The following is a 25,237-nucleotide window of genomic DNA, read 5'->3' as shown; positions in this document are numbered from 1 at the left end:
GACACTGAGGGAAAGAGAGGTTAAGTAACTCCTTCCAGGTTGTAGAGCTCTGTGCCGGAGCTGGAATGTGACCACCTTCAGTGGGACTCCGGAGCTGGAGGACATTCTCAACCACTACACCTAACACATGCATCATCCAGAAAATTGTCAGTCGATCACTTGAGATGGTGGGACCATGGGAGGCAAATGGCTGAGTGACAGAGATGGTGCTGGCAAGATCACCAAGGGCCTTGAATGACCTAAGAGTTTGGATTTTATCCTGAAAGCAGTGGGAGTCACAGAAGGATTTTAAACAGAGAAGTAACATGAGCAGATCTGCAGAGGAGGAAGACTCTTGGGTGTCTCAGTTATTAAGCAAAGATTTGCTTGAGACCTCTTCTGTGTCCCCCCTGCTCTAACAGCGATGAGAAGAGCAGGATCAGGAAACTGGCCAAAGGCAGGAGGGACAATGGTGTTGGAGGCTGCAGCCAGCGGAGAATTGAGGGCCAGAAGGGGAGGAGGGAAGGAGGATGCCCTGAACGGTGGGTGTTGCTAGAATGAAGGTCAAGACTGCAAAAAGGAGGGGGCAGAATCAGGGTGTGAACAGCTCAGTAGACAGTGGTGCCGTGGAATGTGGAGGGGGACCCAGGAGAAGACAGTCTGCAAGGAAGACAGTGAGGTGGGCTGTGGGCGTGCTAAGGTCATGGCGCCTTGGGAGTCAAGCGTCTAGTAGGTTGTGCGAGCCCCGGACCTTCATCTGTCCAGTAGCCAACCAACCCCAGCATCCCAGGACCGCCCCCTGCACACGACCTCCTGCCCACCCTGGGTTAAGAATCACGCTGTAACCTTTTTCAGTGGCTTCCTCCGCCTGGGCTGCAGTGATGCAAACGAGAAAGCTTACATGGCCAGTGTGGGATTAACAAAGAAATTCCACAACTGCATTTCTTCTGGAGACATGAAATCTCCATGACGACAGCAGTGATGAACCTGATTGTTTTTCTCTAAGAAAATGAATAGGCACTAAAGTAGAAATGTATCTCCCTGCGAAAGAGAAATTTCCCACCCTTAAAGGGAAGGAAAAGGCCGGCAAATGCCAAGTTGGCCTTAGGAAATCTGCTGAAGAGAAAACAGTGGTTTATGCAGAAAATATCATATTAAAGGAAGCATGCTGTTAACTGGAAATAGAAAAATGATTATAATGATAAAATCTAGGCGCGTCTTAAACAGCAGATGGTCTTTTGACAGTGGGGGGAAAATCATTTACCTACTTTTTCTGTTACCGTTTTTAGGAAAATAGTGTCATGGCAAACAGGTAAGAAACATACTAGTGATGCCCAGTTTCACTCATCGTGGATTATTCTAATCCTTTAAATGTTTTTTTTTTTTTTCCCCCAGGGCAAATCCCATACTTGGACACAAGCTGTGTGGTTGCTGGAATGGAGACCTGGACAAAGAATTGTGAGATCCTGAAAGAGATCCAGGCTCTGACACTAATAAGCCAGAGTTCCTGAACACGATGCTTGACTACTTAGCTCTTGGATTTCCCTTCCACTTCAGAAAGACAGTCTATTGGACACTTGAAGCTACTTGCGGGAAAAAAATCCACTTGTTTCTGAAGCATTCTTATTTTCATCCATGGTCCCGTTCCACCATTACACATGATTTAGTGCCAAGGCATTTGGTTTCCTTTGAGTACAGAGACCAGATCTTTTTAGTGGATCCCCTCGTCTCACATGCGAGAAAGCTGAGGGCCAAAGAGGTTAAGGTCCTGTTCACTGTCACATGGTAAGTGGTGGCAGAGGGGCCTTCACTGGAAGAGGAATCGCCAACTGCCTGTAACAGCCCTGGAAGGAGAGAGTGAGGAGGGTGCTGGACTTTACCCTGGGATTGAATTAAAGTCGTCAAGTGTCTAATTGCTCTGTGCCTCCCACTGTCTGACCAGCTTTTCTTCAGAGCCTTCTTCCTAAGGTTCCACTGATTTCACAGCCTCAGTGAGTGCTTTGCCTGCAATGCTGGGGCTCAGGAGGGGCCAGAGGGTGCAGACAGACTCTGCCCAAGAGGGTGGTGAGTTTCTCAATGAATGAGGCTCCCCTTTCTTAGGGAGTCTTTGGGACAACACCACTGCCCATACAGGACTGCAAGACTTGCCGATCCACTAGCAACTCAAACTTGGAACAGGATCCATTGATTAATCTGCTCAGGTAAGAAATCACTGGCATTTTTCTCTGAATCCAGCGTGAATGTTAGGGCTTTAAAGTCTTGGTTTTCAACTCAAGCCGTTTAGTTTCTGAAAGCTTTCTCAATGGGTCAGTTTAGAGGAGCCCCAAAATGACAGGCCTGGGAGTGACACGCATCTGTTTCTAATCCCAGCCCTACCTTCCATGGTTAAATACCTTAGTAAGGTATTTAACATCTCCAATCCTCAGTTTTTTCACCTGGAAAATGGGGCCAATGGTATCTAGAGGTGCCTTAAATGGTTGCTGTGACACCTAAGTGACAATTATATAAAGCACCTCGCTCAGAACCTGGAATACACGTTGCCCAATACATTTTTACTTCACATCCCTTCATCTTTTCTCCCCAATTTCTGGTCCATCCTAATGTGAAGCCCTTGCAACAAAAACATCTAGCAAGCTCGACACAGAGAAACATATATCTTTATCTTCTGCTGGCCCTTATATTACATACAGGCAGACCTCAGAGACATTGCGGGTTCGGTTCCAGACCACTGCAATAAAGTGGATATTGCTTTAAAGCAAGTCACATGAAATTTTTGGTTTCCCGGAGCGTAAAAAAGTTATGCTTCACTAAACCACAGTCCATTAAGTGAGCAATAGCATTATGCCTAAAAAAATGTATGTACCTTAATTAAAAATACCTTATTGCTAAAAATGCCAAAACAATTGCAATAATAACATCACAGATCACAATAACAAATACAGCAATAATTTACAAGTTTTAAATATTACAAGGATTACCAAAATGTGACACAGAGACGCAAAGTGAGCAAATACTGTTGGAAAAATGGTGCTGATAGACTTGCTCAATGCAGGGTTGTCGCAAACCTTCAATTTGTACAAAACACAGTTTCTGCAAAGTGCAATAAAATGAAGTATGTATTTAGAACAGGTTAATCTGTGTAACTGAGGGCTGTAAGTCTGACCAAAACAAATTTGATGAGTCCGAAGCCAGGAATCCTGAGGTGTTACTTAAAACCTCTCAGTCATATGAGCTTATAGAATAAAAGCATTTTAAGAAAAGCTACGTTTTCCCAGGCATTTATAGGGGGAAAAAACGTATTTTTTTAAATGACTCAATATCAGTAAGTTTGTTAATACTGCTAACGTTTTATGCAGAATAAAATCAATTAGAAAAACACGCTGCCCAAATCAGCCCTGGGATGACAAAGCAAGAGCACTGGAATGGTAATTTTCTGGAACAGCGACACAAAACAGATTCTTCCTCTTTCTGTTTTTAGAAAATTACCTTAGCCCTGCTTCTCCGGCAGCCTACTGGAGAGCACATCTGGAAAGCATCCTTCAGCAAATCGGAGCCTATGTTAAACATATTTTGCAGGGGGTGTCTTCTTGCTTTGCTGTTTCCCACTTTGGACCGTACATTCTGGCTTCCCAAAGCAGAGGCCCAGTGTTTGCCAGGGGCAGGCTGTGAAGCTGGGGGGCTCGGGCTGCTCTTCAGAAAGATCAGGTCCTCCCGCTGCCTGGGAGCAAATGTGACCTCTCTGGAGCACCGGCCCTGGGGCAGGTTTGCACGCCCCAGGCACAGATGCTCAAAGCTCCACTGTGTTCCTCAGTCCCTTAATGTGGGTCCCCATTCCTGGCGGCATGAGGAAAGCCTCAGCTAACGATGTGCTTCTTGGTGACTTAGCCAGACCGTGGCCACAAGTTGTTGGGACATAGAGCCGTGAGGTCCAAGAAGCCCTCAAGACTTGCCTAATGCTTTTGTTTCCTGGGACAGGAAGGCCCCTGTGACCAAGGCGAAATCAATGCGTGTTCCCCCCAGATCCCTGCTCAGCCTCATCCAGATTCTTAGGGAGGTTGCAGCCCATTTAACCAAATGCCCCACACCTGTGCCCCTCCCCCTGGGGAGTCCCTGCTCATCTGGCTCCTTGGCAGCTCCCGGCCTAGCACGTGGGTCACAGGAGGCTGCGGTCACTGTCCTCTGAGCTTGACCCACAGGAAGATGGAATGCAGGTGGAGCCACGCCTCAGTTTAGCCCATGTGTCCTGCTTGGGGTCTATCTCTAAGGGTGAGGGCTCAATGAAAGCAAGCTGCAGGGCAGAGATGCGATGCCTCCTTAGCCTTTCTGATCACATCAAACTGCAGCAGCCCCGCCCCCCCCACCACCACCACCAAGGGAAGCCCAGGTCAGCATCAGATCAATCTCAGCATCCCTCAGGACGTCACCTTGCATGAACACTGACAGCCATCAATCAACATCTGCAGAGCAGCTGACACAGCTTGACAACTAACCTCTACGTGGCAAATCTGGAAAGCAAGTTATGGTAGTTGGCAACGGAATCCATCCCAACCTAGCAGAGGCTCTCTGCAGCGCCTGATGGGATGCCCCAGAGCTGCCCTTCAGCTGGGACTCCTCCCTTCCCCTCCCTCAGCAAATTTCTCCAATGCACACACTGATGGCCACACTCTAAGCAGACTGTAAGTCATCATGGGAGCACAGACACATCGCGAACAACCCTATGCTTCGTGGCCAAGTCAAATAAGTTGTTTTGTATTATCTGTGCTACAGCACGTCTCTAGCGCAGAAAATGTAGCTTTGGTGGTACTTGCTTTTACAGGAAGAAACTGAGGGAGAAGAGAAATAGGGGGTTTTTCTGGGTGATGAAATTATCATTAAGCTTTCAGGTATCCAACAGCTGTCTGTGACAAAGATGCTAAAACTCTTTGAGTAAATCGTATCCAATAAGTTTTCTATATTTCTGCAGGGAATCTTTAGTAATCAGTTTTGTGACTTTTGGCCACGAGGAGAAAAAGAAATAGAAATCTAGATGTTCAACCAATCCTTCGCCAGTAGAACCACACCTTAAAACTCCAGACCAACACCTTGTGAATTTACTTCATGTAGAATTGTGCAGGTACCTCCACCTTCAGGAGTGAATTACAGAAGTTGCCTTACATTCATCCTGAAATCTAAGAAGCTCTAAGTCAACTGCTCAGGTACCCAGGGCAGGAAAGGTCACCCACCATGCTTCCATTTACTTATGCCCACTCTTGCTTCAGAAAAAATTTTGAGATGAATTCGAATGTAGCTCTGATGCAACAGAATAAATGTAAAAATTAGAGAGGGTATTTGGGGCCAAAGAAAGGTAAGACAGAGGTAGAGGTGCAGTCAGTACAAAACGCACACATACACCTGGCTAGATGAAAGCTAAGTACTTGGCTCTGTGCTTTCTAGAAACCACTGGGAAGAGGAGGGAAGTAACTAGTTCCACAATTCACGATATACCGAAAATCAGAAACAAGATAGATTCTCAGAAGAAAATCTACTGTGGGAGGCCGAACAATGACCCATGAAGGTGTGTACACTCTAGGCCCTGGAACCTGAGACCTAAGGCTATGTCACCTGACATGGTAATAGCACCTTTGCAGATGTGATTAAAGTTGTGGGCCTTGAGGGGGGTAGATTATCCTGCACTATCCAGGTGGGCCCAATGTAATCCCAAGGGTCCTTAAAAGTGGAAGCGGGAGACAGATAAGGAGGTGAGAGCAATACAATGGGAGAAAGACTGGACCAGCTTTTGCTGATTTGGAAGATGGAGGGAAGGGCCATGAGCCAAGGAATGAGGGCAAAAGACAATAAAGTATATTTGCCCCTAAAGCTTCTGGAAGGAACTCAGCCCTGCGGATGCCTTGAGTTCAGCTCAGTGGAATTGGGGCAGTACTCCTGACTTCCAGAACTGGAAGAGAATATGTCTGTGTCACTTAAAGCCACCACGTTTGTGGTAATTTGTTACAGCAGCAACAGAAAATGAAAACACTATGAAACGGCAGTAAAGGTTTTGCAGATGGAATCTGAAAATGGGCCAGGACTTAAATTTCAATTCAACCATTTACTAACCATGACATTTTGGGCACGTACCTTAACTTTTCTGAAGCTTAATTTACTCTGGTAGAATGACAGGAAGTCCTTCCAATGGTTCCTCAAGGATTATGTACGTGTACCTGGCACCTAGCACCTGTTTACAACTGTTCCAGATTCCTAGATGAGGACAGAGTTCATCAGTGCTGTTGTTTCCTGTTCTGCTCTGACCTTGAGACCTCTATGAAGCCCTAGGGTAGAGATGACCACACTGGTATTTCCCTTAGAATCCATCTGCTAATAACTTGACAGATGAAATGCTTTTGTCCTGCGGTCACAAATTCACCTATTCAAGGTCTGTATGTGCTCAATAATCTCACGATTAACATCGGGCTTACACCTTCCGTTAGGACTGAAGAGAGATTTCTCCTGTGAGTCCCCTACATCTTCAAGCAGAAAAATGAGTTTTACAGGACAATGGACTCAAACCCACGGAAAAACAGTGCAAGGCAATTCTACAGGTCACTACATATGATCCCTATACGATGTCCTCTGCTGGCCTGGTTGGCATCAGGCCTGTGTAAATTTAAGGAGGTGCTGTCTGCAGCCTCAGAAGCAAATGTCAAACCATGATGTTTATAGCTCGAGAAATTGAACTCTAATTACTTCAGGGAAACACAGGTAAATTCTAGAAATTATCCCAAATGCTGCCTGGCCTCCTTCAGTCAAACCTTGCTTCTTCAAGGGTTCCCAGAAGATGAAAAATTAAAATTACACAGGCTCTCTTGACTTTACTAATTTGCAAAACTCCCCCCTTTGCCCCTACCCTCAAAGGACAGCCCTGTGGTACCTGAGCCCCAAGCTTCAAGCTCTGCTCAGCCGAATATTAATTTATCTTCCACACATTGAAGGAGCCTAGTTTCTGTGCCCTGGGAGGGGGGGTGGGGATGGCGGAAGACACATGGATGTCTGAATGGTAACAGCCTGCACTTGCACAAACAGACTTCAAGCAGAAACATATGAAAAGAAGATCTCCTATTAATCCTTAACAGGGTTTCAGGCTTCCGAAGGAAAATTATGTTCAATAGTAAATACACACTAGGTCATTTTTCTTCCAGGCAAGTTGTTTTAAGGTCAACAGAGACTTTGAGCTCAGCAAATAACTAGTCCCTAATATCTTCCTTCCTAGATGGGGCATCGCTCGGGAGATGGAATTGTGGTGTTACGTGTCAAAAGAATAAATCACTTATTCCACCGCTATCAGATGATAATTCCCCCCTTTTTTCAGAAAATCCATACTCTTGGCAGTGATCCATTCTCATGTTTAACATCCTCTTGTCAACAGTACCCTTCCACCCCACTCCATACCCCATTGCACCCCACCATCCCAGTTTCTACATTTTACCTAAAGCTCTCAGCTGCATTTAAAACTACATTCCTCCTTTTTTTACCCTGTAGGGCAGAGCAGCTGTTTTCCATGGCTCGCATAAGCCATTTTCTAATAAACTGTCCCCTCAACCACTCCACTCAAACAGGGCTTATTTTGACCCATTCACAGTGAACTCAAGGGTCTCCTCTGAGCCCTCCCACCAATCCCCTCCCTGGCTCTGAGCCCCATGGAGGGCGTGGCTTTGGCCTTTCGGCCCACACCTCCCCTCCATCACTTTCTTTTTCCCATCTTCACTTTGATGATACACTGCTTGCACCATAAGAAGGTGAGCACCTGGGATTATGCCTGGCACAAAGCAGATGTTCAGAAAATATGTGTTGAATGAGTGAGTGAATAAATGAATGAATGAATCCAGTGCCACACACTATGGCTCCAATCACCTAGAGACCAATACTCATCATGGACATCTTGGCGTTACAGTTGGGCACAGGTGAGCAGAAACAGCAGCCCCCGTCTAATTCCTCCAGACACTGCACTAACAGCTACGTTCGTCTAGAGCCGGTCACTGTGCCTGACGCTTCATAAGCCTGGGTCACTTAATACCCAATAACCTGACCAGCCAGGTTAGTCTTATTTTACAGTGGAGGACCCTGGGGTTCAGAAAGGCCAACATCCAGCCAAAATCACGGAGCTGGTAAGAGTTAGAGCCCGATTTTGAAGAGAAGACCACAGACTCTCCAGCTCACGCTCACCCCCACAGCAATGAAAGAATTGATGCTCCGTCTTTTATTTTAGTTCTGGGGCATTTGCCGCCATTTTGCTGTGAACCGTGCACACAAGAAGCCGATATCTGATTTAGGGGGATATAAGGGATCTTTACTAGGCCCAGTAAAGTGTAATGACAGAATCAGTGGGCATTCTTTCGGTTTAATAGTGCTTGCAGTTTAAAAGCATAAAAAAAATAATATCTGTTGTTACTGTTCAGTAAGGCCCAAATGCAATCCTACGACACAGCCGTGTTCATCTCGGCCCAGGCTGGGCATCCCACCTCCCCAGGCTGTGTACACCATCACCCCTCATCAAGAAGTGAGGGGGGCAAAAAGTGGGGCTCCCCAGACCCACAGGGAGAAGCCAGCAGCCCCTCAAGCACCCTTTCCTGGCTGCAGGGACCGCTCCTAAGGCTGGGGACAGGAGGCACCAGGCAGCAGCTGGCCTGGCCAGGATCATCTCCTTGAGTGCCTTCCCACTGTGCCCGGCACCCATCGGCTCCGGGAAGGGCAGACACACATGTGGGCCCCTTCCCGGAGCTGATGGGTGCCGGGCACAGTGGGAAAGGGAGTGAGCCCTGAAGTTAGACCAGGGGTTCCAATCCCAAGAGCCCCTGCTGCTGTTTCAGCTCTGCATTTCCCCAAGTATGAAACACAAGCACCAACAGCAGGGCTGTGGGCAGATTAAGGCCCAGAACCCAGTGCCTGGCACAGAGTTCAGTGCTCAATGAAGGGCCGATATGAGTGTTGCCATTACTACTCTCAGGGTGCTCTCAACGCCGGCCCTATCTCTCCAATCATAGCTTTGTGAGGCAGGTAATGGGGCAGGTCATGTCTCTCCTCCTTCACACGAAGGGACAGGTGTACGGGAAGCAAGTGCCAAGGAGGGTCACAACTTCAGCTGGGCTCTGGAGGCACCTGAGGCCAGCACACCCTGCCCCAATGTGGACAAGGACACTACGCCTGGCTCCCTCAAGAGGGCGCTCTCCCACGCAGCCTGGAATAGGGTCCCGTGGACAGGCAGTATTTCGTGGCACCTCTTGTATACCCAGAAAACACCCCTTCCTGTTTCCTCTGAGCCGAGGGATGTTGGGGAGCAGCCTAGAGAGAGCCCCGGGCCTGAGGCTTGTGGAGTGGACTCGTAAAGGTGCCTCGGCAACCAGTCGCCCGGGACCAAGGGTGCTGACCTCCAACTTGGTCATCCAGCACCTAGCTCAGTGCCTGGAGCACGGGGTTCAACAAGGACACCAACCTTCCAAGGGCCAGGGTCACTAAGCACCTACAATGCAAGATGCTGTGTGTAGGGCTTCCCTGGTGGCGCAGGGGTTGGGAGTCGGCCTGCCGATGCAGGGGACACGGGTTCGTGCCCCGGTCCGGGAAGATCCCGCATGCCGTGGAGCGGCTGGGCCCGTGAGCCATGGCCGCTGAGCCTGCGCGTCCGGAGCCTGTGCTCCGCAACGGGAGAGGCCGCAACAGTGAGAGGCCCGCGTACCGCAAAAAAACAAACAAACAACAAAACAAAACAACAAACAAGATGCTGTGTGTGAAGCAGTGGCTGTAGCGGGACAAGGACAAGGATGGAGATACAGCCCCGTCGGGACACTGCATCTGACGTCCCACAAGCTGCACCCACCACCTGCCCTCTCCTGTGACCAGCAATGAGCTAGGAGTGAAACAGCCTCTGCATGTGTATTTGTGCAGGTCAAGGCTCACGGCGATCTTGGCTCACGGGATCACAGCACTTCTGAATCTTGAACGTCCGTGTGTGGTTGAGTACCTCGCGCCATAGCCCCACCATAGGCGCTGCCCGTCCCACACTCCCTCCTGAGAACCCAAGATGCTTCCACTTGGAAAAAGTGACAAGAAAAGCAGAGTAAAGCATGTCAGCTTTCCTTATTTGAATAGCTCAGGTCAAAGATTGCTCCGAAGGTCATTTTAGAAGGAGGATTTCTATTCAAATAATTGCTTTAAAACACTGTTTTGCTTTGCATTTTTTTCCAGCATAACTCAGACAAATGAATTCCAATCTCAGGCCAAGCTCAGCCTATGGACAACAGGCTGTCTACTTCCTCTGCACACTGAGGGCGAGGTTCCGCCCTGCAGCGGGGCCGGTAAATAGATACATGTTGGTCATGGTTCAGCAGCCTCTGTTTCTGAGGAGCTACCACCTGGGCAGACCTTAGAGTCCTTCACGGTGGATCCCACAGCCCTCCCAACAGAGCCCGACCTTAGTGCAGCCGAGAAACTGCCCAGGTGTTTTCTTCTCCCCTTCCCCAACCTGGGCTAACAGTCACCTCAGTCACAGCTGTGAGGCCTCTCCTAGGTCCCCTGCTGAGTCTCAGTGCCCCACAGGGCCCACCTGGCTGCTCACTCCTCATCCTCAGCTTGCAGACCCCTCGAGCAGGGCGAAGCTCAGCAGCCTAGGTCATCACCTGGTCAACATACCTTAAGGCGGTGGGTTTCCAGGTGTGGACCCCAGACCAGCAGCAGCATCACTGGGACTGATCTAGAAATGCAAATTATCCAGCCCCACCCGGACCTCATAGATCAGAAACTGATCTTGACTGCAGGCTAAAATTGGAGAACCACTGCCCTGGAGCAACGGCACCTGGGAGAAGTCCGGAACCCCCTCTTCCAGGAGGTGTGCGCATACACTCCATGTTGACGCCCTGGGCCCTGCAAAGCCCCCGGCACTCCAGTCCTGCTGAGCCAGTGAATGGACCAACCACCCACCAGAACGCTGAGCAGAAAATTTTCTCAAACCATATCTGTAGCTAAAAATGTTTCACCTCGATTTTTTTTTGTTTTTTTTGCGGTACACGGGCCTCTCACTGTTGTGGCCTCTCCCGTTGCGGAGCACAGGCTCCGGACGCGCAGGTTCAGCGGCCATTGGCTCACGGGCCCAGCCGCTCCGCGGCATGTGGGATCTTCCCGGACCGGGGCACGAACCCGTGTCTCCTGCATTGGAGGCGGACTCTCAACCACTGCGCCACCAGGGAAGCCCTGAGAAGTGAAATACTTTTGATGAGGGGCACTTAAGTCTTACTTTGACAAGATCCAAAGTTCTCTTACTTACAATTTTTGTTTTAAAATGAATAAATAAAGAGTTAAAAACAAAATCACCTCCAGTCTCCAATTCCACACACTGTGAGGTGATGTGGGTGGTTTTCAAGAGACGCACACATTGCATCCGAAGCAGGGGCACAGCGGACAGAAGCCGGGCTCTGCAGCCCTGCAGACTCTCCGGGTGCTCATTCCAGCGGCACCACGTGGGTGACTGCAGAAGTTGCTCAAGATTGCACCTCCTCATCTGCGAACGGGGGACGAGGACAGCCCTCACTTCCGGGGTTGCTGTGAAGTGCTCAGCACAGTGCCTGGCGCACAGCGAATGTCACATAAATGTTACCCTCTTCGTCATCATGTTCATCACCATCATTGTCACCCACAGCTTCCTGCAATAATGTCCCTGGCTCTGCAGATTCTGGGCCCCTGAGTCCTGTACAACGAGCCACCCTGCCCCCCCCCCCCCCTTGTGGCTTGCTTCCTAACAGGATGATCGGATGATTCATGGCACAGAACCACCCAGACGAGAGGAAGGTTCAGACTCAGCGGCACTGAGTCAGTGACTGCCCTTTGCTGGATGGCTCACATCACTGACTCAGACACAAGCACCTCTAAGGACCCTTTATTCACAGTTACTCTGGGTCACTGAAGCAGCACGTGTCCCATGAGGCTGCCAGGGGTGCCCCCACTGCGTATTCAGTTTAAACAATAGTGAATCTAGGACTCCAGGCCCAACAAACTCGTGGCCAGCTCCATCCACGTCTCAGTGGGTATCTTTGTATGCTGATAACTGTTTATTCTAGACAGAAATGCTCTTGAGATGACACACGGTCCAAACACCTCTGGACTTTGTCTACCACCGCCTCTGCCCCCCACTTTTCCCTAATGGTGCCGACTGAAAAGATGGTGATGTACAAAGCTTAGCAACACAGCTTCACGTAATGGAGCTGGAATTTCCATGCGCCGCTTAATGCTGTGGGTGCATAAAAGTGTAAAGCAGTAAAAATCTACCCCTTCCATCCACAAATCCTGCCTTAAAGGTCTCTGTCTGCTACTGGAGCAGGGATGGCGGGGGGATGCTGTATTTGGAATCATAAGCTTTCTTTGTCCTCTGTGATCAAAACTTGCGGAAGGTGTGAGGGAGAAAGAAAAACTTATTGAGTCTTTGCTTTATTAGGTGGCAGGCACTGTGATGATGCCATTGCAGCGATATCGCATTTAATCCTCATGGCTGCCCTGTGAAGATGGAGTCGTTACCTCCCTTTGTAGATGCAAAACTGAGGCCACGAGCTGCCCATGTTCTACAACTATCATAACCAGGATGCGAGCCCAGGGTCGCCTCACTCACAAACACATTGACAGTCACTGGGGAAGGAAAAAAAAAGTCCCAACTCCAGCTTGGTGTGGTACTTTTCACATTGATGGTTCTTTTAAATTCTTATTTTCCTTGGATGTAAAATTTTCTGCGTAATTAATTGCTTTCGGAAATCACAGAGCAATTTCCCATTCACTGAGGTGGAAATGCCTCGTAGAAATGTAAGTGTCAACGTGACTGCAGGACATCTAACTTGGGGTAGTGCCTGAGTGGGGGTCTGGGGTTTCCTTGGGTGGAGCAGGACCCCAAGCCTGGCTGTGAGACCCGGGCTCTAATCATACACGACAGCCACCCGGTGACGGGGGGCAGATTTCCCCGCACAAAAATGAGACAGCTCTGGGTCACAGGCTATGGGAACTTATGTCAACTGTAAACCATGCATGATCAAAAGAAGTCTTGTGTCCTGTGGAGGCCGGGACAGTGAGGCAACAGCCTCAGCTTCAGGGGTCAGCATGCCAGCCAGCATGGGATGCCCTTGGACCCCAAAGGATGTTGGTCTGGATAAGGGGGCAGCCCTCTAGGAATACTGGGGTCTCCCTTTCCACCACTCTTTGCTCCGTGGATAAAGCACATTTGAAAAAGAGAACGATATAAAACGGAGGCATCCCCTTCCCTTGAAAGAAGAAAAAGAGACTGTAAATTCTGTATGGTTGGGTTTCGGTCCATACTTGAGCAGGGAGCTAGTTTACGCTGCCTAGGAACTTCACGGGTCCTAGTACGTGAAATGCTCACTGGGCAGAGCAGAAGGGTCCCCTTTGAAGAGGAACAGGCTGCACAAAGCAGCAGAGGGGATCAATTGGGTTCTTAGACAAAGTGGCCTGAAATCTGGGTTCCAGAAACTCCCTTCAAGTCCCCACCCACTCCCACTTCAGCATATCTGGGAACAATTCCAGGCTTCTCCGCACCCACCCCCCACCCACCCCCCCCCCCCCGCCCCCCGCACGTTTTATCAGCACTGCATTCAAGATGCAATCACAGAATGGAAGTTCTCCTATGATTAATGAAATGGCCAGAGGGCAAGGAGAAGGCAGGAAGGCAAACACCTGGATGACGCCCCCCCCCCACCCGTGACATAACCATGGGTTGTTTAGAGCTGGTTGTAGCTCTGTGACAACAGAGAATTCATCTCCCATGAGATACACAGCCAGGTCCCTGATATCTGCTGCCTGGGGGGAAGTGAGGGTCAAGGACTCTAAACTCCAGTGACACTTCAGCAGGGAGTTACGGAGTTCAAGCAACCAGGTTCCTGGGAGCTCCTGGGTGACGGTCACATGGCTTACACACCTAGGACCCTCGGGTCAGACAGACTGTGCTCATTGAATGTGCCTGCATAAATGACTGAGTTAATAATAAGAAGAAAACCAGTGTGGTCTGGAAAGATTTTTTTCCTGTTTGTAGAAATGATTTGCAATCAGTAAGCCGTCACAGAGAAAGCACTCTATAATAAGCAATGAATGCTCAAAAGGAAATTAAAGTAAGAACTTAATGACCACATATTACCTGAGTAGCTTCTTTTCTTTTGTAATGTTTTAAGTGATGCTAGGAGGCTGTGATGGACATTATGTCCTAACGCTCTGTGAAAACTATCTTTAAAACTGATGCTGTCTTAGTTACTGAGCCATAAAGAGCGTCCAGACCCGAGGCTGGATGGGATTATCATTCTGCCCGTCTGAAACTAAAGGTGGTAAGGCTGAACGGTATAAGAACATTGTATTCTTGTCATGAAAGACAGTCATTTGGAAAGAATGACAGAAGCCAGATTTTGGAGTTGGCAAGATCAGGCTGGTTCCTAGCTCCTCCACGTGGGCTGAGATCATGGGGCCCAGTGCCTCTCATCATTAAAACCCAGTAAACGGGTTGTTGTTCCCACATCTTCCTCAAATCCACAGCCCTGGGCCTCTGTCCCGTTTCTACCCCTGGTGGTCTCTCCCGTGCCTCTCGTCCTTCCAGCCCAGCTCAGATGACAGCTTCTCCAGGAAGCCTTGCTGACCCTCCAGGCCAAGGCCAAGTTGGCTGTTCTTATCTCTGTCCTCCCGCAGCACTTTGCACCTTCCTGACCACAGACTCCACACTAGGCTGTAATGACTGTATGTGCACCTGCCTTCTTTTCTGCACGGCCAGTGAGGAGCCAGGTCTTTACTCCTGGCACAGTAACTGCAGACCAGCTGGTTGGATGGATGGATGGGTGGGTGGGTGGGTGGATGGATGAATGGACAGATTTCCTATGTGCTGACTCTATCCTCCTGGTCACCCCTCATCTGGTCCACTGCAAGCACATCCTATCTGGCCTCCTGGCCTCTCCCCACCCCAATCCTTGCCCCACACTGCCACCTGGGCACTCTCTGAGGTCCAGCTGATCATATCTCACTTCCCCTGCCCCTTGTAGGATAAAATCCAACACTTCAACATGGCACCGGAGGCCCTCAACCTCTTGCCTTTGTATCACACTAATTTTTCTCCCTCTGCCTCCAGGACAGACCCTAGACCGCCTCCCACTCCCTTCACTATGTCCTCCCAAACCCGAGTGCCTTCTTTCTGCTTGATGTTCCCTACTTCTCACCTGCTGAGGCCCAGTCTGAATATGGGTCCTGAGACCCTCCACTATGACACCTCCTCCCCCAAAGAAATATGGGGCTCTCTTTGGGCTTTCTGGGTGGATACAGTTCCATTCCTTTTTCCTCCACTTTCATACTCAAAGGCAGCAAAAGACAGTCCTGCGGTCAAAATTCCATCTGTCCATGTGGTTCTAATAACTGGCAGAATGTACAAATGTAAAGGAGTGTCTGAATCTCTCTGTCTCAGGGCCAAGAGTGGCCAATGTGACTCTGGTGAGGACGTGGGCAGGTGAGGGAAGGGGCGAGGGGAAGCAAGTGGAGCCCCTGAGCTTGGGCAGGCACCGGGAGGGGCTGGCTGGGGAGAGTGAGAACGCTGAGTAAATCTGGACGGGCGTTTTTTAGCAACAGGCTCCAGCAGGAACAGACAAATGGCTTCACACCGGTCCCTGCCAAAGGAGAGATAAGGAAAGAGATAGAAGGCAACAAGATAGAGCAAATTGCAGCGGTTTCCCGCCTGATTCACAGCTCAGGTTACCCCTGTTAGCCAGGGATGCAGTGAGCTCAGACCCTGCTTAGCCGGCGCTGCGTGGATGCACAGGCTGGGGGTGGAGGTCTGGAAGATCCACCAGGAGGCGTGTTCCTCCCCGCATCCAGCAGGTGCTGGAGGACGTCCATGCTTTTTGCTTAATGAATCACCGTACACACACAGGAACCCCCTACCTCACCAGGAGTCCAGGGGGCCTCCAGCCAAGAGATGGGGGTGCCGGAGGGAGGCAGGCAGCTCGCGCAGGTGGGGCGCATTAAAAAACAAGCTATTCTGGGCTTCCCTGGTGGCACAGTGGTTGGGAGTCCCCTGGGTTCGTGCCCCGGTCCGGGAAGGTCCCACATGCCATGGAGCGGCTGGGCCCGTGAGCCATGGCCACTGAGCCTGCGCGTCTGGAGCCTGTGCTCCGCAACGGGAGAGGCCACAACAGTGAGAGGCCCGCGTACCACCAAAAAAAAAAAAAAACAAAAAAAAAAAACGAGTGATTCGGCACTCTGCATCGCTAAAGACACCCATGTAATCATTTGAAATGAAAACTGCTCAAATGAACTAGAAAATGTTCTACTTGTATTTTCTCATATTCCCGAACCTTTCTTTCCATGGTTCAGAAGTTTGCATTGTCTAACTGCTGATTTCCATTTGTGAATGAATCAGCGTAAAATAAAATTGAGTGCCAAATTAATCTACCCTTCTAGTTTTAGGCATTAATTATCCTCTGAGCCATTTTCTCCTGCACTTTGCCACACGTCAAGACAGGCCCGGATACAGTGGTGTAGAATCCAGTTTTCAACGCAGGAATGTAGCCCAAACAGCAGAGGATGTCCCTGATTTCTAAGAGCCACAGTTTACTGTGCAAAACAGGACTGATTCCAAGCAAAGGAAATACATTCCTCACCTTTCAAAGGTGCACTAACACTGTCAGACCAAGTAAGTTACTGGAGAAGAAATCTGCTGCATGGTCTTGTGACATGTTTCCTCAGTTGTGTCCCAGTTAACAAATTAACAACATGTTTCCTCTAAGTATAACAGGGTCAGCCTCAGTGTGGAAAATGCGGCGCTGCCTAGGGCAGAATTTTGAAAATTACATATGCTGTTCTTCTGGAGCTATACCAAGGGAGATCTTCTTGGCTGTGCTAAAAACAAACAAAAAAAAACCCCCAAAAACCAAACAAACAAAAAAGAAAACCAAAAAACCCACCACCAACAACGAAAAAAACAGGTCTCCAGGATACAATTATAGGATCCTTAGTCCCTAGGGAAAGGTAGAACCATATGTACTTGGTCACTTGGTAAAAGCTACCGCTCTTGGAAACAATGAGGATACAGAGCCTGGGCACCGGGAAGAGCAAGTATATCTTGGTGGGGGGGGGGGGGGCTAGGCAAAAAGCCTTGGAGACAGAGGGCAGAGGTCCTGATCCCTTCCCTTCTGAAGTTCAGCATTATCAGAATCTTTCCAAAAGCTATGAGGTACCCTTGACCAAGCACTGCTGAAGCCTTAAAAAGGCAATGTGGAACAACATGGATTGACCTGAAGGACATTGTGTTAAGTGAAATAAAACAGTCACAGAAGGACAAATACTGCATGATTCCACTTTACATGAGGTATCTAAAATCATCAAACTCGTGGAAGCAAAGAACAGAATTGTAGCTGCCAGGAACTAGGGGGAGGGGTAAGCAGGTAGTTTCTTTTTTTTTTTTTTCATTTTTATTGGAGTAGAGTTGATTTATAATATTGTGTTAGTTTCAGGTGTACAGCAAATGAATCAGTTATACATGTACATATATCCACTCTTTTTTAGATTCTTTTCTCATATAGGCCATTACAGAATACTGAGTAGAGTTCCCTGTGCTATACGGCAGGTTCTTATTAATTATCTATTTTATATATAGTAGTATGCATGTGTCAGTCCCAATCTCCCAATTTATTCCTCTCCCCTTCCTTATCCCCTGGTAAGGTAGTTTCTGATGAGTGGGAATAAAACTTCAGTTATACAAGATGAATAAGTTCTAGAGATCTACTGTACAATATTGTGCCTATAGATAATACCATATTGTGCACTTAGAAACCTGTTAAAAGAGTAGACTTCACGTTGTGTTCTTACCACAATAAAACAAGAAAAGAGAGAAAATGCAAATACAACACTCAAATCCATCTAGGCTACATTGCCAGGAAAGGGAGAGTCTGAGATACTGTGCTCAAGTTGGAGGGCTGGCTCTGGTGGGAACCCCGTAGGACCCAGCCCCTAGGGCAATATGTCACGCTTTGGGAAATAGTGGCTGCATGCTGAGTATGAACTAAGAGTTGTTACTCTGCACCCAAGATGCAGCACCTCTGCTGCAGGTGCAGAATGACCAAGAAGGGCACAGTCACCAAACCATAAAGCAACCTCTGGGCTGTCCACAACAGCGACACCGTGTGGCAGCAGCTAAACCCACAGGTCAGGCCGGCTGGCCAGTAGCCTCAGGCTCCCTCTTTTCCTGGCATTGGAAGCAGAACAGGTTTTGGAAAATAACTGTATAATTCTTAGATGAAAACAGGAGGGGGCATGCTCAAGAGAAAGATGCTAGCCCTTTGGGTAATGAAGAGCAGCAGAGGCGCCTGAGTGATTAATGAGAAAAATTAAAGAGCTATGAACATATTTGTAGCACCCTGAGTCAGAGCCCAAGGGCTGAGCTTAGCTTGGAGGTCAGAATTTGAGGGAAAGGAGGAGAGGCACAACTTTAAATTATGTATATATAACCACTTGCATCGGGAATTTGGTCCTTTAGGACCAAACCCCAACCTGACATCCTTCCAGGCACTAAGGAAAGCAACCGGAGGACAATGAGTATGGGAGACACTGTGCTTCAGGGGAAGAACTGGAGGCTCTTAATCTCATCACACCCTTCTAATAACACCTCCGCGTTTGCTTTTCTGCAGGCAAGCTTGGAGGCCTAAACAGTCAAGCTCTCGCCTGTCCCCAACCACCCTAAGAGGAAAGAAACCTGTCAGCTTCCCTAAAAGGGAAAAGGAGAAAAGAAAACAAAGTCAAAAGGAAAAGCTAAAGTTGCATCTCCTCTGTTTGAAGGCAAAACGCAGGAGAGAGGTTTTGCACAGAGGCACCGCTGGACCCTGGGGAAGGAAACCTGTGTGCTTCGAGTTGGAAATCATTAAGCGCAGGGAGGTTTCAATGAGCTTCAGCAGCTCTTTGATAGTCCCTGATGTTGAGATGGCAATGGAGCATTTGAAATGTGAGCTTTCAAAGAATATGCTTTTTAGGAAGCGATTTTCCCTCTTGCTATCCCTTCGCTTTGGGGATATTCAAATTAGGCCTTTAGTCATCCCATTGGGGGTACCTCCATTCCTCCAAATGGGTCTGGGTCAGAGCAGCTTTAACATGAAACCCTGCCGAAGCCCCAGCTGCTGTTCCACGTAGTAGTAACTCCAAGGGCTTTGCCGAGATGGATTGAGATGAGATGCAATAAAAGGCATAAAATTAAAGACAAGACTAATAAAACCTGATGAAAGAAAACACCGCTAGCCTACCTAGCAGCTTAAATTACATTTACCACATCTGACAGGGAGGGGGTAATCATGAGTAATAAGCTCAGGCTCTGGAAAGAAATTACGGGATAAATAACTTAAGGACAGGTAACACCAGGGGAAGTCACTGATTCACCTTCCCAGAGAAGACTCGAGACGGTTTAAAACCCACCAATCACATGCAGGCAAATTTCACTTGGGAGGGCCCTCGAGAGTCTAGGATTTGGATTCCCAAACATCCCAGAGCCAGGAACCTGGCAGCAGCACCGAGACTGCTTCTGGTTGCAGTTTCCAGTCCAGCCCAACTTCACCCCACTGCCTGGTGGCTGTTGTCACCACAGCCCGACCTCGGTGTGACCAGGCACAGTCAGTCATCAGGTGAGGGCTGTCCTATTGTCCCCTGTTCCTTTCTGCCCCATCAGCTGAGGCCACGCTATGCTACTTGGGCTGCCTCAACACAACCAGTTCCTGGAACCAGGCTGGTCCCCAGACAGGACCCAAACCATCCCATTATCTGCAGATTCCTCCTGCCACCTCCTTGGAACACACCAAGTTCCCAAACTTCCAGCTGTTTCTCACCACAGCTTAGCAGGGAAGCAATCTGATTCACACCAACTAACTGACTAATTCACACTAACTCTCCGAGGATTCTCTCTTTTTAGAGAGCAGGCCAGGTAATGCAAATGGACCCCTCACGGTGGGCTTTGAGCCTGCACAGGAGGTGTCAGGAGCCTCCTCTGGACCTCACTTGCAAGACAGACCGCGTGAGAAGAGAAGGAAAGGCTCCATCACCATGCTCTCTCCGCCTGCCAGCCGTGGTCCAGTGGACGGAGGGCTCACGCACTGCTCCATTCCCTCCCCTGACAGCAGCCTCCCATCTCCAGGCTTCCTGGCTTGGACCCATCAGTGAACAGGATAATGTCTCCTGTAGAGACAGGGAGGGGCTGTCTGGCTTCAAGCCAAGGAAGACCCTGGAAAGTCCTGCTTTTAGCAGAGGGATTCCTCTGCTCAAAGACTAAAGGGACACAGGAACTTGGGGTCTTCAGAGGACAGGTCTTCAGATTCTCTGTCCCCTGGCATTCTAATGCCAGGCTGAGCTCCCACAGCTTCTCCCTTGGTCCTGTCCTCACCACGTTCATCTCGAGCAGGGCATTCTTAGAGTCCCCGGCTGATTGCCTTCCCCAGGTTATAGCTGCGAGGAGGTCCTGCCTCTTCCTCAGGATCCTTAGAGCACAGTGATCCCTGATCCTAGCCCTCAGTTAAGAGGGTCTCAATGGAAGAGGGGCGTGAAGGTGAGGAAGAGTCTTTGGAGAAGTTGCATTGCCTGAGCACCTGACTCCTCCCAAGACAAGCTCGGCCATCTGAGTTCTTCCTCAGATAGCTTCCAACTTGGAAAAAAATGGAGGGATATTACTCCCCGGAAGTCTTCAGCATGAGGGAGTTCTACAGATAACAAGGACTTTTATTTTTCTTTGGTCACTATTAGAGCTAGTCTAAGGAAAGAATGGGACTCCATTCTATCAGAATAAAACTTAAACTGACAAAACTCAGCTTACCAGAATCCTCAAACTATCAGTTTTTTCCCTGCCCTCTGCTCTAGAAACGGGAAACTTACAAGAAAACAAACACAAAGTCACACCCTCATCTACTTGTCCACCTGTGAACATTTATCAAGTGCACAGGATCTTGTCAGTGGCGGCATTTGAAGATTCCTGGCTCTATCCTGGGGGCAAAGTACAGGTGTTGTCCGATGATGCCCCGCCTGCATCTCTATCCTGTGCTCTGAATCTAGCACCAGCATTGCCTCAGGCGGCAAAGAGTCAAGTCTCTGCTTATCAAAATCTACTTGCTTTCTGATCAGCAATGAATTCAACTCAAAGTTCTGGAAGGACTCACATCAAATTGTTGACAGTGATGGCTGGGAGCAAGAGGAAACTTCCCTTTCCCTCTACTAATTCTATATTGCTTTTTTGCTTTAAAAAAAAAACACACACACATAGAATATATTCATGGAGTCCTTCAAACATTAAAATAAATTAATAAATGGCCAAAAAGGAAAAGGAAGTGACTCTTTTCAACAACACTGCCAGGTTTCGATGGGGGCTGAGATCCGGAAGCACGGAAGGCATCTCTTCTCAGCCACATCGTCGACTGAATGGCCCAGAGCAGACCCAGGCATTCTGGAAGTTCTCCTCTTAGGGGCTGGACACGGCTCCATCCCTCCCTCTCGCTGCTCTCTTCCAGTTTTCTGACCTTGATGACAAGAGCCCCCGTATTTCCAGCACCTGCTACCCCACTTACTTAACGCTTTTGACCCCTGGCAGCTCTCAGGTCTAACAGAGGGGGCACATGCCTTCAAGCTCACCTGGGCTCAGGTGACCCTCTGCGCTTACGAAGTCCTATTGACCTCATTCCAGCACCTCTCAAAGCTTCCCTCAGGTTAAAGACGGGAACCTTCCTCAGCACAAAAGGCTGATCAGCTGCTGAAGAACCTCGTGCTGGAGGCAGAGGTCAGGTTTTGGCCCATCCATCCCAATGACTCCCCTCCCCCACCCCCCTGCAGAAATTCAGAAAATAGAAGCCTGGCCACTGAAGCAGCATAAAGGTTCTCTCCACCATCTCCTTAATCACCAGGCTGCTAGCACGCACTTACCTGCAGATGTAATTCGTCTTGCAGGAGTCCTGCAAATTCAAGCAGTTGGGCTTCTCCCTCTCCTCGTAGGAGCACACCGGCACGATGGTCTGCCGTCTCCTCTCGGTGCAGGCGATGTCCCGGCAGGAGCAGAAGAGCATCCCGTAGCTATGCTTGGCCGGGACCTTGTCGAAGAACTGCCGGAGGGCCTTGTGGCATTTGCGCCGGTTGCAGACATCGTTGGACATGCTGGTGGTGCACGGCGTGATGTACGCGGACCTGTACTTCTTACAGGTGTCGTCTAGGTTGCAGGCCTTGGCGGCGTCCAAGCAGTTGTTCCCTTTCGGGATGTGCTCCACTGCAAAAGGAGAGAAAGGCGGGCATGATCACAGGGCTGTGTGCTGGGGCTGCTCTGCTTTCATTGAGATCTGGCCATTCACCTGGCAGTGCTGGCAGCTCTGATCAACTCTGTGTCTTGAAGCTAATAACTTAATGAGTTCATGACAATGAGGAAGTATCAGGGGCACAGAGGCTGGGAGCCCACGGCAGCACACAAGCTCCTAGCGTTGTCTCAGATGTATGATTAGGAGGTGTTGAGTAAGGCCAAAGGAGCCCAGGCACCTGCCTGACTACATGTAAACAAGGCAACAGAAGAACAAGTTTCCAGCTCCTGGTTGGTAAATTGAAATTAGGATAAAAGAAAAAAGCAACAAATTATATACTTGTTTATTACATAATATATAAAATGATATGCTGAATGTAAGTATAATTGCCATGCAATCCTCCAGGAATATAATCATGTAATAAATGCGCATAGTACATGTTAATTACTATATGATTACAGAGTAATTGCACGGTTATTTGAGCCCAGAAGACGGAATATTATGCTAGCTCTCTAAACAGGAAGAAGCAACTACATCGAAGCTGTAGTTCTAGCTCACAGGCCACTGGAAAAGAACCAGAATAAATTACATAAAAATTTGCAAACCTCAATTACCATTTAACTTACTGCATAGAAAATTTGGGATCTATGAGTACTGAGGTTGCAGGTTAGAAAAATTCAGTTAGTATTTTGGATAGAATTTCAATGGGCTTACAAACCACACGCCTTAGGCATCTCACAAAACATATGTTGCCTTCTGTCCAAGCCCTCTGTGCTCATGCTGTCAGAGAAACCAGTGCTGTCCACTGCCAGGCTGCCCGCTGAGAGGCCTGGAGAGAAAGCACGGAAGAGGCAGGGCTCACTGGGGTGGGCTGGCAGCGCCAAGGCTAACGGGAAAAGTTAAAAGATGAATGGACAAGGGAAATTAAGCTCATTTCCCATAATATAGGTCTTCGCCAAGCAAGGCGAAGTGATGGAAAAACCTCCTAGAGCCAAGTTATGAGATGGTCCATGGAAAATTGATGATTAGGTGTAGCAGGGACCCTCCAGAGACAGCAAGAAGGCAGCAGACAAGCACCACACAATCGTGGGATTCAATCCCCAGCAAGTTCCTGCTCAGGCCTCAGCCCCTTCATGGGTTCTGAAACCCCCTTTCATTCTCTTTATGCACCCAGTTGGTGGGGACCATGAAAGCATTTGAGAATTAGCAAGAGAGGAGACAGAGTCTAGCTGGGTTGGGTGGGACCAAAAGACAGGGCAGTGCATTTGGTATCTAAAAGGCACATGGGATATTCAGCCTTAAATAAAAGAAGGAAACCTGCCATGGGGAACAACATGGATGAGCCTTGAGGACATTATGCTAAGTGAGATAAGCCAGTCCCAGGAGGACAAATACTGAGCGGTTCCACGTATATGAGGTATCTAAAACTCCCAAACTCACAGAAGCAGAGAGTTGAATGGTAGTTGCCAGAGGCTGAGGTGAGGGGGAAATGGGGAGTTGTTATTCAAGAGGTATAACGTTTCAGTGATGCAAGATGAGTAAGTTCTAGAGATAGGCCTTACAACATCACACCTACACTTAACAATACTGTATTGTGCACTTAAAAATCTGTTAAGTGGCATTATTTCACTCTTTTGGATGGCTGAGTAATATTCCATTGTATATATAAACCACATCTTCTTTATCCATTAATCTGTCAATGGACATTTAGGTTGTTTCCACGTCTTGGCTATTGTAAACAGTGTTGCTATGAACATAGGGGCACATGCATCTTTTCAAATTATAGTTCTGTCTGGGTATATGCCCAGGAGTGGGATCGCTGGACCATATGGCAGGTCTATTTTTAGTTTTTTGAAGAACCTCCATACTGTTTTCCACAGTGGCTGCACCAATTTACATTCCCACCAATGGTGTAAGAGGCTTCCCTTTTCTCCACACCCTCTCCAGCATTTGTTATTCATAGACTTTTTAATGATGGCCATTCTGTCTGGTATGAGGTGGTACCTCATTGTATAGTTCTGATTTGCATTTCTCTAATACTTAGCCATGTTGAGCATCTTTTTATGTGCCTCTTGGCCATCTGTATGTCTTCTTTGGAAAAATGCCTATTTAGGTCTTCTGCCCACTGGGACCTAGAGATTATCATACTAAGTGAACTAAGTCAGAAAGAGAAAGACAAATACCACATGATATCACTTATATGTGGAATCTAAAATATAATACAAATCAACATATCTACAAAACAAAATCAGACTCACAGATAGAACAGATTTGTGGTTGCCAAGGGGGAGCGGAGGTAGGGGAGAGAAGATATGGGAGTTCGGGATCAGCAGATGAAAACTATTATCATATAGGATGGATAAACAACAAGGTCCTACTGTACAGCACAGGGAACTATATTCAGTATCCTGTGACAAACCATGGTGGAGAAGAATATGGAAAAGAATGTACATACGTGTAAGGCTGAGTCACTTTTCCATACAGAGGAAATTGACAACATTGTAAATCAACTATACTTCAATAAAATTAAAAAAGAAACCTGTTAAGAATGTAGATCTCACATTAAACGTTCTACTAAAATAAAATAAAATTTTGTACAAGAAAAGAAGAACAGACACAACAAGTTCAACATTTCAGGAAATGAAAAACTCTCCCTGGTCTACTGATGGTGTGCCTTGCTTTAAGAAAACCCAACATGCTGGAATCACAAAGATATACCCTGGCACCATAAGCAGTATTTTATGATGCTCCAGGTGTGTGTTTCTGCCTATGACATCTGAATTCAACAATTTCATGGGGAAGGCAATAAACAAGACATTCAGCCCTTCTTAGGTGAGCAGTGCAGGAAGCCAGAAGCTGCACGTACATCCTGCTGGTTTAACAAGCACCCCTGGTGCATTTTCTCCAACATGACTTTCCCAAAGTGGCTTCTCTCCTCTGTTTTCCCACTCAGGCACTTCAGGACTCAA

At 48.2% G+C, this 25,237-nt stretch overlaps 1 protein-coding gene across 4 annotated transcripts in view; it reads right to left on the bottom strand.

Moving 5' to 3' along the window:
* The window catches only part of GFRA1 (GDNF family receptor alpha 1), a 205,739-nt gene that overhangs the window by 46,675 nt on the left and 133,827 nt on the right, over nt 1–25,237 (bottom strand). For all 4 annotated transcript variants that reach the window (XM_067709299.1, XM_067709298.1, XM_067709297.1 and 1 more), the window contains one exon: nt 21,907–22,243. In XM_067709299.1, the coding sequence (XP_067565400.1) occupies nt 21,907–22,243 (337 nt within the window). The remainder of the gene's footprint in view (nt 1–21,906; nt 22,244–25,237) is intronic.

The sequence above is a fragment of the Pseudorca crassidens genome, chromosome 16 (genome assembly GCF_039906515.1).
Source record: "Pseudorca crassidens isolate mPseCra1 chromosome 16, mPseCra1.hap1, whole genome shotgun sequence".
Classification (NCBI taxonomy): Eukaryota; Metazoa; Chordata; class Mammalia; order Artiodactyla; family Delphinidae; genus Pseudorca; species Pseudorca crassidens.
The sequence above is the reverse complement of the archived record's forward strand: the minus strand, read 5'-3'. Positions and strand labels throughout refer to the sequence as shown.